At 40.6% G+C, this 12,301-nt stretch overlaps 2 protein-coding genes across 6 annotated transcripts in view; both read left to right on the top strand.

The window, feature by feature from the left end:
- TXNRD1 (thioredoxin reductase 1) overlaps positions 1-12,301 on the top strand; it is a 121,971-nt gene that overhangs the window by 62,426 nt on the left and 47,244 nt on the right. The gene's annotated exons all lie outside the window — the stretch shown is intronic.
- On the top strand, positions 4,958-10,462 carry EID3 (EP300 interacting inhibitor of differentiation 3). Its single transcript, XM_041757305.1, has one exon. It carries the CDS (start codon positions 6,610-6,612, stop codon positions 7,711-7,713), a length of 1,104 nt encoding a protein of 367 aa, XP_041613239.1. The 5' UTR covers positions 4,958-6,609; the 3' UTR covers positions 7,714-10,462.

The raw sequence follows: 12,301 nt of genomic DNA, 5'->3' as shown, positions 1-12,301 counted from the left end.
CTGTGTCTCTGCCTCTCTATCAGGAATAAATAAATAAATATTTAAAAAAAAAAAAAAAAAAGAAAAGGCCTGGATTGTTAGGACTGCAGACAAATTTCCCTGGGGCTGATTTGTATAAAGAAGTTTTTAGAAGTTGTGAATTTGTGTTGAGACTCCACGCCTCTTCCTCCCCCTCGAACAAAGTGACAACACAAACCTCCTTGCTCTTCATCTGTTCTTTCACAGTAGTGTCAATGTTCTGCTGGTCCTGGCTTTAGGTCACCTTTGGCCTCTGCTGTCTGTTCACTGGGTGGGGCCTGGCTTTTTTCTCTCATACGTGCCCACTGCCTCTATTAACTTTTGCCCAAGCTCTTCACACATCCTCATTTCCTCTTGCCTAAAGCGCTTCAGCAGTCTCTCTACTAGGCTTTCTACTTTTAATCTTTCTCTCCTTCCCGTCTGCTGTTGGAGGCATCTCCTGATTGCTCCTTCCCTGCCCTCAGGCGTGCATGCAGGGTACAGGGCACCCTCCTCAGCTAGGTATTCTATATTCTCCAGGGTCTGACCCCTGCCTGCTTTTCTGGTTATCTCCTGCTCTGCTCCTTTACCTACCGGAAGTGGGATTGCCGTCACAGCTAGAGTCCCTAAAATTTCCCTCTTTTGTTCAGTTCTTTATTCCAGTTTCTGATTTATCTTCCTGCTCAGACCCACCTTCCCAATTGCCTGTGTTAGAGTACAAGGCCAGATTTGCCCGATCTTTGCCACGACCTCTTATCTCTGGAAAAGGGGGAGTCCTGCCAATTATAATTTTTTTGACTTACATATCAAAAGTGGAAAGTCATATTCTTTGTGCCTAGGATCCCAGGTCTATATTAGAGGTCAGCAAATATTTAAACAAGCATGCCCATTAATAATAGTAACTACCATTCATTTGAGTATCTACTATACCTTAGGCTCTCCATGCTATATAATACCTAGGTGATTAAATTCTCACAGGAGTCCTGTGCAGAAGGGGTTATTATCTAGTTTTATAGATGAGACAGCAAGTTACATGGCAGAAGCAGGAATGGAATCCAGGCCTGTCTGAAATTCACTGTGTTGTACTCATACCTGCGGGCACTTCATTTTACAGCTACTAGGATACATGCCTGATCTCCCTAGTGTGATTGTGTGCTCATCATTCAGGCCTGAGCCCATGCAAATCTTGGTATTTCTAGCGTAGCTCTGGCAGATGGCTTTCATTCATTAAATGCTTGCTGAGTGGAACTGCATTCCTCTGTGCCTACTAAATTGTGTGTTCCTTTAGGACAAAAATGATTTTTTTTTTTTTGTATCGTGTGTGTGTGTGTGTGTGTGTGTTTTAACACCTAGTGTGCATTCAGTAAGTATTTGTTGAATGAATGGATGGTGATAGGGCCAGAGGAGACTCACTTCAAGTGAGATATTTAGCTACAGGGTATCTAATTTTGAGAAGATAGACTGTCTCTACCTGAGACCAACCCCTAAGATATTCTGGAGAGATTCTAGGCAGTGTGTATAGACAGTTTAGAATTTTAAAAGCTATATGACAGCAGCATTATCTGCCTTCATTGTGTTAAGCAGGTGTCCGGGTCAGTTTAGAAGGAAATCACATTACATTTATTTAGCTACTATTTATTGAATACTTGTGTTCTCAACTTTGGGCTAGGCACTGTCTTTGCTCTCTGTAACACAAATCTGTAGGGCAAATGTATATATTTTAAGATAAATTTGTCAAAGAATGTTTCTTTATCGTTTTTTTTAATAAAGAGTGACAACCACTCTGTGTGGCAGAGAAGATCTCCAATAGACTCATTTTTACAAAGGAGGAAATTCAGACTGTGAAGAAAATAGATGGAAATTAATAAAGCACTAGTCTTGATTTGAGCCCAGGCTTCCAGAGTGAGTTCCTTCAAGACTGCCTTCTTTAATACCCAGTACTTTCCTGCCTGTAGTCTATCAAAATGATGCTCCTGGTCATTGCTGACTTCTGAGGTGTGTCCTAAGAGAGTTGGTAATTGCTCTCATAACCTGAAAGGTTCTATTCTCAACTCACACCCTTGTTTATGTTTGTTCTTGAGGCTTCGTAAGTCAGCCAGGACAGGGTTTTCTGGTGACAGTGAAGTGTATGACTTTGACCACAGAGTAAGGGTGGAGGTTTTATGTACTCTTAAGTATTTAAATGCTTGGATCTGCATTATTCTGTGGCACTTGACTGTCATTTTATCTTTTACTTCACTAACAGTAAAGCCATGTTATTTGAATAGAAGAGTTATTTGAAGCCTCTCTTGGGTACTGTATGTGTTTTGTTTTGTTTTGTTTTGTTTTTTAAGAATCTGCTAAAATCCAAGGAACCACTCATGAGAAAAGTATACATAAGAATTTTGCATATAATCTCAGACTCTTAATAGACCTGGTTCAGATTATCTATCTAGTACTGGGTTGGTTTTTTTTTTACCTCTTCAAAGTATGATGTGCCCTTCCATTAGTTGAAACCTTAGTAGGTTTTTAAATTGCATTATATGGCAATTTTCTTTTCACTGGCATTAGTTATAGTGGGACATATTCCTGTATTCCTGCTTATGGATTTAACCTTTAAAATATTTTCCTGTTCCTAAAACAGCATTCAGGAGTGAGGCTACTGGTTTGTATACTTTTTTTTTCTGTTTAGTTCCTAATGTTTACTAATAAACATTTAGTACCTTTGGGATAATTTAAGACTTACTAAGTGCCTACTCAGAGTTGAAAGTATGATCAGATCTGTCCCATAATTCTCATTTAGTACTTAACAGTAGCTTTATGGTGTGTAACTAGTAGTATTTCAGATGAGGAACCTGGAAGCTGAGCAGTTAAGCCACCTACCTAAGAGAAACCTAATAACTAATAATAGGTCAAGATTGGAACTTGGGTTTGCCTCCTTCCACTGTCCATGGTTATTTAAAAAAATATGTATCTGCCTTGATCGTGGCAAAGCTTACCTTAAATACAAAAATACCAACCAAAGCAAAAGCATAACCTTAAGATGAAAGAGAAAATATACCTAATAACCCTGCTACTCTGACAAATCAAACTAGTGCTTTTGTCAGCAAGACTTCTCTGCTGAGTATAAAATAGATAGATACCCTGGCAGGATGAGAGAAGAGAAACAGCTGTGAAAGAAAGAACAGGAAAGTTCAGGGAAGTAGCTAATAGGCTAAGCATATCTGCTGTAGTGTGGGACTCAAACCTGATTGGTCCCTGGCTTTGGCCCAGAAGTCTCTGGGTCCATTATCGATTAATCCTGCATAAAAACCCCCACTGACCCTGTGTGAGTTCTTTTTTTATTTGGCCATAGAGAGGCCTGGAACCTGTGACATCCACCCCATCATGTTTGTGTTGAGCCCTGGTGTTGTGGGAGAGAGCCTAAGAGCTGGAAATGAATGATTCTGAACTTGTAGTAAAGGGGGACTGGAAAATAGAAAAAACTGAAGAGAAGAAAGGAGATGTTGGGCCATATTGAGCATTTGGCAGCAACTCCTTTTGAAAGAGGAAAAGGGGGAAGGGGAAGAGCCGAATTATCTTGAAGCCCAAGCCCTGTGTCATGGTGACCTGAACTAGCCTTACTGAATAAGGAAGGTAGACTTTAGTGATTTCTTTGTAGTGCTAGTGCATGTTTGCTTTCTTTTACAATCCATAAAGAAGTTTACCAGCATAACAATTTATTGCTGTTCCTTCTTTTTAAGCTGCTTTTATATAATTATCATGAGTAATTGGACTTTAGGGTAGAAAATCACTATATAGTGATTTTAGGATTTGCAAGTATAGAAATCCCATTTTTTTAAATGACTAAGGAAAATCATTAGCCTTGGGATCTGCAGTTTGTAGCGACATTTAAACTTTGCTCTGAAGGCAGAGTTTAAAAGCTGAATTTATATAATGCAAATTTGACTTTCTGAGGATGATGATATGTTACATGTTACCAAGGTCCTTAGGGATTGAGATCTAACTAGCATCTAATGAATGAATTCAGCATTGGAAATCACTGCTTAATAATATGATGCTTGTCTTGATGTGTTCTGTTGCTCTGAGCAAGTTGTGTGGGCTGTTATCTCCTGAGAAATCCCTGTAAATGGTACAAGTAATACTTTATAAGTAGGGTGGGAGAATTATTTTTCTAAACAATTTTGAAATTCTTAGATGAAAGCCTCTGTGTGTAGAGCAAATTGTTGTCTGCCTGTTTTCCCTCTGGTGAGACAGGAGAAAATTTTAGACACCTTAGGGTGGGAAGGTTGGCTTGTCTTTTGGAGTTCTTTTATAAATTGCTTTTACTGAATTTGAAGAAGATATAAGAGCTCCCAAGAATATGGTTAACTAAAAGAAAATATTTTTTGTTTTGGAACTTGTAATTAACTACGTCTCTTCATCTAAGATTTAAAACATTTAAATAGTTTGTAATTGGCCAGACTTGGGGAGGAAAATATGACCCTTTGATGATAACTAGGGCTCACCTTTGTTTTTCTCTTGCTTTTCCATTATTTCAGAGAAGAGTAAAGGTTGACTTTCTGAAAAGCAGTCAACTTTTATTTTCAGTGTGTTGGATCTATTTTTTCCCACTAATCTGTGAAATTGATCTTTTCTGCCAAATAACTTGGCAATAGGTGCTGGAACTGTGTTTCTTATCTACATCCATTTATACATTCCAGTGTGCGTATTCAATTATGTTCATGTGAAAACAGCTTTGCTTGGAAGATTTAAAACCAGATTCTTGCATTAGAGTAGTTCAGTCTAATACAGCAGGATAATATTTATGCATGAATAGCCATAATGCCTGGTGTTTTTGAAAAATGCATATTTTTCCCTCTGAATTATACCTCTACTTTAAAAAACTGTGTGTGGTGGTGGTGGTGTGTTTTGGTGGCTCAGTCACTTGAGCTTCCAAACTCTTGGTCTTGGCTCAGGTTGTGATCTCAGGAGTGTGGGATAGAGCCCTGGGTGAGGCTTAGTGTGGAGTCTGCATGTCCCTCTCCCATTGCTCCTCCACCTCCTCTCTCACTCAAATAAAATAAATAATCTTAAAAAAAGAAAATTGTGGTGGATGAAGAGTAATATAAATAGGTCAGAGAAATTTAATACTAGGTTGTGCTGCTAATGCATTTACAAGAAACTTTCTGCCAAAAACAAGGAAAAATGAACTAGTCTAGATGCATAGGAAGGAAGGTAGGGCTAGTTTACTTCCTAGTCCCCAGAAACCAGAGTTGACAGGTGCAGTATGGTATTCAGCCCCCCTCCTCCAGCCCCCATTAAAGGGGCACCTGTTGAAGTGAAAAGCTTTTGATCCTGTGGGCTAAGAATGCACTTTATTTTGTTCTCTTTAACAAAATATATTCCTTATTGTTACATATACTTTGCTACTTATGAAACCATTGAGCTAATTAAGTAAGCCCTTTCTCCCAACTGTATGTGAATTCCCAGTGAACTAGTGGGTGAATTTTCCAAAGTAGTCACTTGATTTGCAGCATTCACTTTCATACCCTTACATCAGATTTTTTTTTTTTTAAGATTTTATTTGTTTTTATTCATGAGAGACAAAGAGAGAGAGAGGCAGAGACACAGGCAGAGGGAGAAGCAGGCTCCATGCAGGGAGCCTGACGCGGGACTTATCCTGGTCTCCAGGATCACGCTCTGGACCGAAGGCGGCGCTAAACCGCTGAGCCACCGGCGCTGCCCCAGATTGTGTTTAAAATCTTAATAGCTTTGCTCACCTTTCAGGGCTTAGCTTTCTCTCCACAGTCTGTGGCTTTTAGCCTTTGGTAAGCTTCCAAATAAACCACTTTTTGCAGAGACTGTACCCACTTTATTCTTCCACCCTTGGGTGGTGGAGACCCAAAGGTCACTTGGGTAATGCCTGACATTCCCCCACCTTTTGCCCCTGCGCCAGCTCAGCCACTCACTTGCCTGGCAGCTGCCTCCTCTGTTGATTGAAAGGGGTCTGGCTTCTGAGAGGCGGTGTAGGGTAATTAACCCAATATGCATTTGTATAATGAATAAATTCCAAACCTTGCAAATGAACCCTGAGAATTCGGCCTCTTTGTAGTGGACGTTCTGCAACTCACAATGCTTAGCATTATGGGCAGTTGACAGCAAAGCCAGATTTAGTTTTTTAAAAACACACAGAAAAGAAAACTCTAAACACTCGACCATTTAATCAGAGTAAAAACGAAAACCATAGGTTGACCTAACTGCAGTATGTGACAGCAAGTGTTTCAAAGCGCAGGGCCTTTAGTCCCTCCCCCTCCCCCTCAATTTTAAAATGTCGTAAGATTTTCAGGTATTTCTTTGAAAGCTAGAGGACCCTGTCGGTAATTGCTAAAATAAAGCTGTCGTTTGAGCGGGTATTGTTCGCCTGTGGAGGGGGGCCCATTATTGCTCGCGTTCCACGCTGCCCGCCGCGGCTGGTCTGGGCTCCCGCCACCGAGGGGCGGGGCGAGCTGGGAGCTGGGGGCGGGGCGCGGGGCCTGGCCAGTGCGCATGGGCGGACGTCCTCTGCTCCCACCGACCCCCTTCAATTTCCGCTCTTGTCGGAAACGTCGCGAGGGCCGTTAGCCGAGTGTCAGTGAGTGCGCCGGCCCCGAAATGTCTGACGAGACAGGCTCCCGCGCGGGAGCGGTAGAGGAAGGAGCGGCGCCAGCGGGGACCCTCGCTGCTACTGTGTACTCGGTGAAACAGGCGGACGACGAGGAGGAGCCCGTGAAAGTGGAAGCGGCCGATGGCTGCTCTGACGACCTCAGCTGTGGGGAGGCCGACATAGACCCCAGCCTCCTAGAGCTTGCGGATGACGAGGAGAAATGCCGGAAAATCCGCAAGCAGTACCGGCAGCTCATCTATAACGTCCAGCAGAACCGCGATGACATCGTGAACACTGCCAGCGACTCGTTAACCGAGGCTCTTGAAGAAGCCAATGTCCTATTTGATGGAGTGAGCCGAACAAGGGAAGCGGCTCTCGATGCCCAGTTTCTTGTTTTGGCTTCTGATTTGGGTAAAGAAAAAGCAAAGCAACTAAACTCTGATATGAGCTTTTTTAATCAAGTAGCGTTTTGTGACTTTCTGTTTATATTTGTGGGTCTGAACTGGATGGAAGATGATGAACCTGGTGAACTGAGTGGCTGTGATGATAACATAGCTCTTTCCTTCTGGGAGACAGTACAGAAGGAAGCAACATCCTGGATATTGCAAGCTGAAACATTTCACTTTATTTTCGGTTCATTCAAGTCCAAACCTGCACCAAAGCCCCGACTTGAACACCACAAAAAAGCTCACAAAGTAGAAGAAAGTGGGGATATGCCTACAAAGCTGAGGAAGTTGGACCTGAGTAACAATCAAGAAGCAACAGAAAAAGAAGTAGAGAGAATCTTGGGATTGTTGCAAACGTACTTTCGAAAGTATCCTGATACTCCTGTGTCCTATTTTGAGTTTGTGATTGATCCAAACTCTTTTTCTCGTACTGTGGAGAATATATTTTATGTTTCTTTCATTATAAGGGATGGTTTTGCGAGAATAAGGCTTGACCAAGACAGGCTGCCAATATTAGAGCCGATTAATATTAACCAAGTGGATGAGGGAAATGATCCCAGTTCTCATGGCAGGAAACAAGGAGTTATATCTTTAAGTTTACAGGACTGGAAAAATATTGTGGCAACTTTTGAAATTTCAGAGGCTATGATCACAAACTCATACTAGGGATTTTTGTTCTTAGTATAGGCTGCATTATCTGGCTTTCCTAGTGTATCTCAAAATGGAGAGTAAAATCCAAGCAGAAGCACATACTGTATTTCATGTAGAATGAAAAAGTGTTTTCAGAAACACCGGAAATTGTTTTACTGTGCAGTGTATTTTTTTGGTACTTTATAAGGTTGTCATGATCTTCTGTTATTAAAAAATATTCACTTGCATGTTTGCAAGATTTTTTGAATGCCCTTTAAGTCTTTATCAATAAAAATCAGTTCTGAATTTCATAAGTTAAAAGGCATTTGATAATTTACCAAAAATATCAATTTTATGATGCTCTGTGATACTGCCTTGCTTCCTCTGTTAGAGGGAACAAAAAGAATCCCATATGGGGTTCCTAACAAGGTTAGGGGAAGCTGTGAAAAAAAAAAAAAAGTTCAAGGAAGACTTTATCCTTAGGGCAGTGAATAAGCAATGTTAATGCTGCAGAAAAAAAATCTAGATGCCAAGCTTCATTGCAGAGGATTCAGTATGATTAATGAGTGGATATCTATATTGTAAAGAATTTTCCTGTGTTGAGACTTATCTACTGTAGAGTCATTCTACTTTTGTCAGGTGAGGCATCAATTAAGTGTATGCTGAAAGGTGAGCAGCGATTAGTCAAAGATAGGAAAGGTATTCTAGGCAGGGGAATACAGAGGCAAATACATGGAATTACAAGAAATAATGGCACCAGAGAATCAGGAGATTTGGTGTTCCATTTGAATGTTAAACTGAGCAAAAATTGAATTACCTTATTATTAGTATCCTCAAAGGTAGAAGGTATTTTTTTTTTCAAACACAAACCAGTTATAGGCTTTATCTACTTGGTTAATTTCTTCTCTAGTCTCTAATCTCCAAACCCTTGGTAATTTCTGCTAGTGCACAGAGTGACCTTCAGAATCAGTGGTGTTTCATTATGTTACAGCCTTGAAAATTCCCAGTTCAATTTTGTTTCTTATTTGGGCTTTAAATGCCTGGAAACAATCTCTCTTTATACTGAGATGTGTAATTGGGGATCCCTGGGTGGCTCAGGGGTTTAGTGCCTGCCTTTGGCCCGGGGCATGATCCTGGAGTCCCAGGATCGAGTCCCGCATCAGGCTCCCGGCATGGAGCCTGCTTCTCCCTGTTGCGTGTGTCTCTGCCTCTCTTCTCTCTCTCTCATGAATAAATAAATAAAATCTTTAAAAAAAATGAAATGTGTAATTGACTTCTCCAAATGTTCTTTATTTAACCATGAAAGCTTTTTTTTTTTCTTTTTGTTGCTTGCAGTTGTTTTAAGGTTATAAATTACAATTTTATTTTGAGGTTATACCAAAAATTTAAGTTTTTAAGAAAATAATTTTGAAGGTACAGAGCATGCCTAAATAAGCTGCTTTTCTTTCTTTCCTTCTTCTTTTCTTCTTCTTCTTCTTGTTCTTTTTCATAGGCTCCATGCCCTATGTGGGGCTTCAACTCAGGACCCAGAGATCAAGAGTCACATGCTCCACTGACTGGCCAGGCAGGTGCCCTGTAGGCTGCTTTTCTTGATCTCTAAGGGAGCTTAATCTTTGGTAGTGAATTTTGCCCTTAGGCATGATTTGGCAAATGGAGAAGTATCTGTTTTCCATAGAAGTAACAATAAATTTTCCTAAGTCTAGTGTGGTACAGGGAAGGGAAGTCCAAAGACTGAATAAATGACATCAGGATTGACAGGAGCGATCTTAATGTATGTGTGGGGAAGATTCTTCAGTAATAGTTGTTTTTAGCCAAAAGCCAGATTTCTCTTGAAACTTGCTCAGTTTTCTAATGTAGCCATCCCTTCCCCTTTTTCATGTCTTGAAGGAATGCTAACCCTTCTGGTGTCTACCACTCTTAGATTTATTTAGCAGTCAGGGAAAAACCATTTACTCTCGCTGATGCTCACTTTAGCTTGTCTCTCCCAACCAAATTTCTTGGGTTTTCCAGAGATTTGACATTCTTGGTAGCAAGAAGATCCTGCCTCCCTTTTTTACTCATCCCCAGGTTGTTCTGTTAGGTGCCCTGTATCTTTCTTTACAGGGAGTATTGGAGACTTGACTAAAACAACAGAAGATGTACAGGTTTAGGGGAAAGGTAATTTTGGGGGCCTTCTCTAAAGTTATAGCTTTTAATATACAAATCATGGTGTGACCCCTTGTTTGTATTTCTGCTGGTTATTGTGACACCTCAGTTGCCTCATCTCTTTGAAATTAAAGTGACTGCTTACTTGGAAGAAAAAAAAAAAAGAATAGACAAACAGATAATTATGGAGATAGGTATGAGCCCAACTGCAGATCTGGTATTTTCCCAGTAATATAATTAGAGTGGCTTAAATTTCACAGGTTCAATAAACTCAGTTGAATTTTAGGAGAATATTATGGGGAAAAAATGTATTTATTCATGAGAGACATAGAGGCAGAGACATAGGGAAAGGGAGAAGCAGGCTCCATGCACTTGATCATGGGACTCTGGGATCACGCCCTGAGCCAAAGGCAGATGCTGAACCACTGAGCCACCCAGGTGTCCCTATGGAAAAAAATTTTAATTAGAACTTTATTGTGTAACGATCACTTTTCTGATTAAAGCACCTGGCATCTCGGTGTCCATTAAAAGATGAATGGATAATGAAGATGTGGTATATGTATACAATGGAATATTACTCAGCCATTAGAAACGACAAATACGCACCATTTGCTTCGATGTGGAGGGACCTGGATAGAGAGTATTATGCTGAGTGAAACAGTCAATCGGCAAAGGACAAACATTATATGGTCTCATTCATTTGGGGAATATAAAAATTAGTGAAAGGGAATAAAGGGAAAGGAGAGAAAATGATTGAAAATATCAGTGAGGGTGACAAAATATGAGAGACACCTAACTCTGGGAAATGAACAAGGGGTAGTGGAAGGGGAGGTGGGTGGGGGTTGGGGTGACTGGGTGATGGGCACTGAGGGGGGGCACTTGGCGGGATGAGCATTGGGTGTTATGCTATATGTTGGCAAGTTGAACTCCAATTAAAAAAATTTAAAAAAAAAATAAAGCACCTGGCATCAAATCCTGACTAACCATTCTAGTTAGAGGCTTTGGACAAATTATTGAACATGTAAACCTTAGGTTTTTGACTTGCTAAGTGGGAATGATACCTCTATTATATTTACATAATATGTCTATTATGTTTAAGTATAAAGTTAGAAAATCTCTGTGACGAGTATAGTAACTCTTGAACCATGAGGGAGTTAGGGACACCATCCCCCCTGCACAGTTAAAAATTTAGGTATAACTTTCGACTCCCCATAAACTTAATAGCTTACTGTTGACCAGAAGCCTTACCATTAGCATAAAGAGTTAGTTGAAACATGTTAAATGTATTATGTACTGTATTCTTAACAATAGAGGAAGCTAGAGAAAAAAGATTATAAGGAATGGGGTGCTTTGGGTGGCTCAGTCATTAAGCGTCTGACCCTTCATTTCAGCTCAGGTCATGATCTCAGGGTTGTGGGATCAAGCCCCATGTCGAGCTTGTGCCCAGTGCTGACTACTCAAAATTCTCTTCACTCCTTCTCCCTTTCCCTCCCCCTTTGCACCTCCCCCTTCTCTCTTTCACTTGTGTGCCCTCTCTCAAATCAATGAAATTTTTAAAAACTGACAAGAGAAAATACACTTAAAATACCATATTGAAAACAATCTGTATAAGTGGACTGCATTTCAAACCCTTGATGTTCAAGGGTCAACTGTTCTTCGAAATATGAGTTACTGGGCATGGTATAGTGAGAAAAGCAAGAGCTTGTAATCACTTACTCTTGGGTTCAGTTTTTGATTCATGGCAAGTTCATCTCCAAGGATCTCTATATTGTCACTTAGGAGAGATGGGAATGACGTTTGCTTGGATGACTGTTGTGAGGATTAAATGGGATAATATATATAAAGCATCTAGCACTGTGTCTGGCCTGTTGTGATCATGCATGTTAGTGCCTCAATCTCACGGTCAGAAATTCTGCATTGCCACCTCCTTCAGTGGTGACATCTCTGTTATGGTTCATTCACTCTACGTCAGGATAGGACTTCATCATGCATTTGCCTTTGTTTTGAGGACTCCATTACCAAGCTATTGAAATTGGCACTTGCTAACTTAGTTGTTTGAGTGCTCTCTGTACCAGACACTGCTCTAACACTGCTCTAGGCACTGGGGGAAACGTGGTGGACCATTTCTTACGTACTTTATATTTCACTGAGTGTATTGGTGTCCTATTGCTGCTGTAACAATTTACCAAATGTTTACTGGCTTAAAACAACAGAAATTTATTATCTTATAGTTCTAGTGGTTGAAAGTCAAACCTGTTTCTCTGGGCTAAAATGAAGATGTCAGCAGGGCTGCTTCTGCTGAGGCTCTGGAGGGAGAATCTGTTTTCTTTCCTCTTTCAGGTTTTGGAGGCTACCTGTATTCCTTGATTCCCCATCTCTTCCTCCATTTTCAAACCTGCCAGTGCAACTCCTTAAATCTGTCTTCACATTTACTACTGTAGTGAAGTCTCCCTCTGCTGCTTCGTGTGAGAATATGCTA

Source organism: Vulpes lagopus, chromosome 5 (assembly GCF_018345385.1).
Source record: "Vulpes lagopus strain Blue_001 chromosome 5, ASM1834538v1, whole genome shotgun sequence".
NCBI classification, from domain to species: domain Eukaryota; kingdom Metazoa; phylum Chordata; class Mammalia; order Carnivora; family Canidae; genus Vulpes; species Vulpes lagopus.
This window is presented reverse-complemented; position numbering and strand designations above follow the sequence as displayed.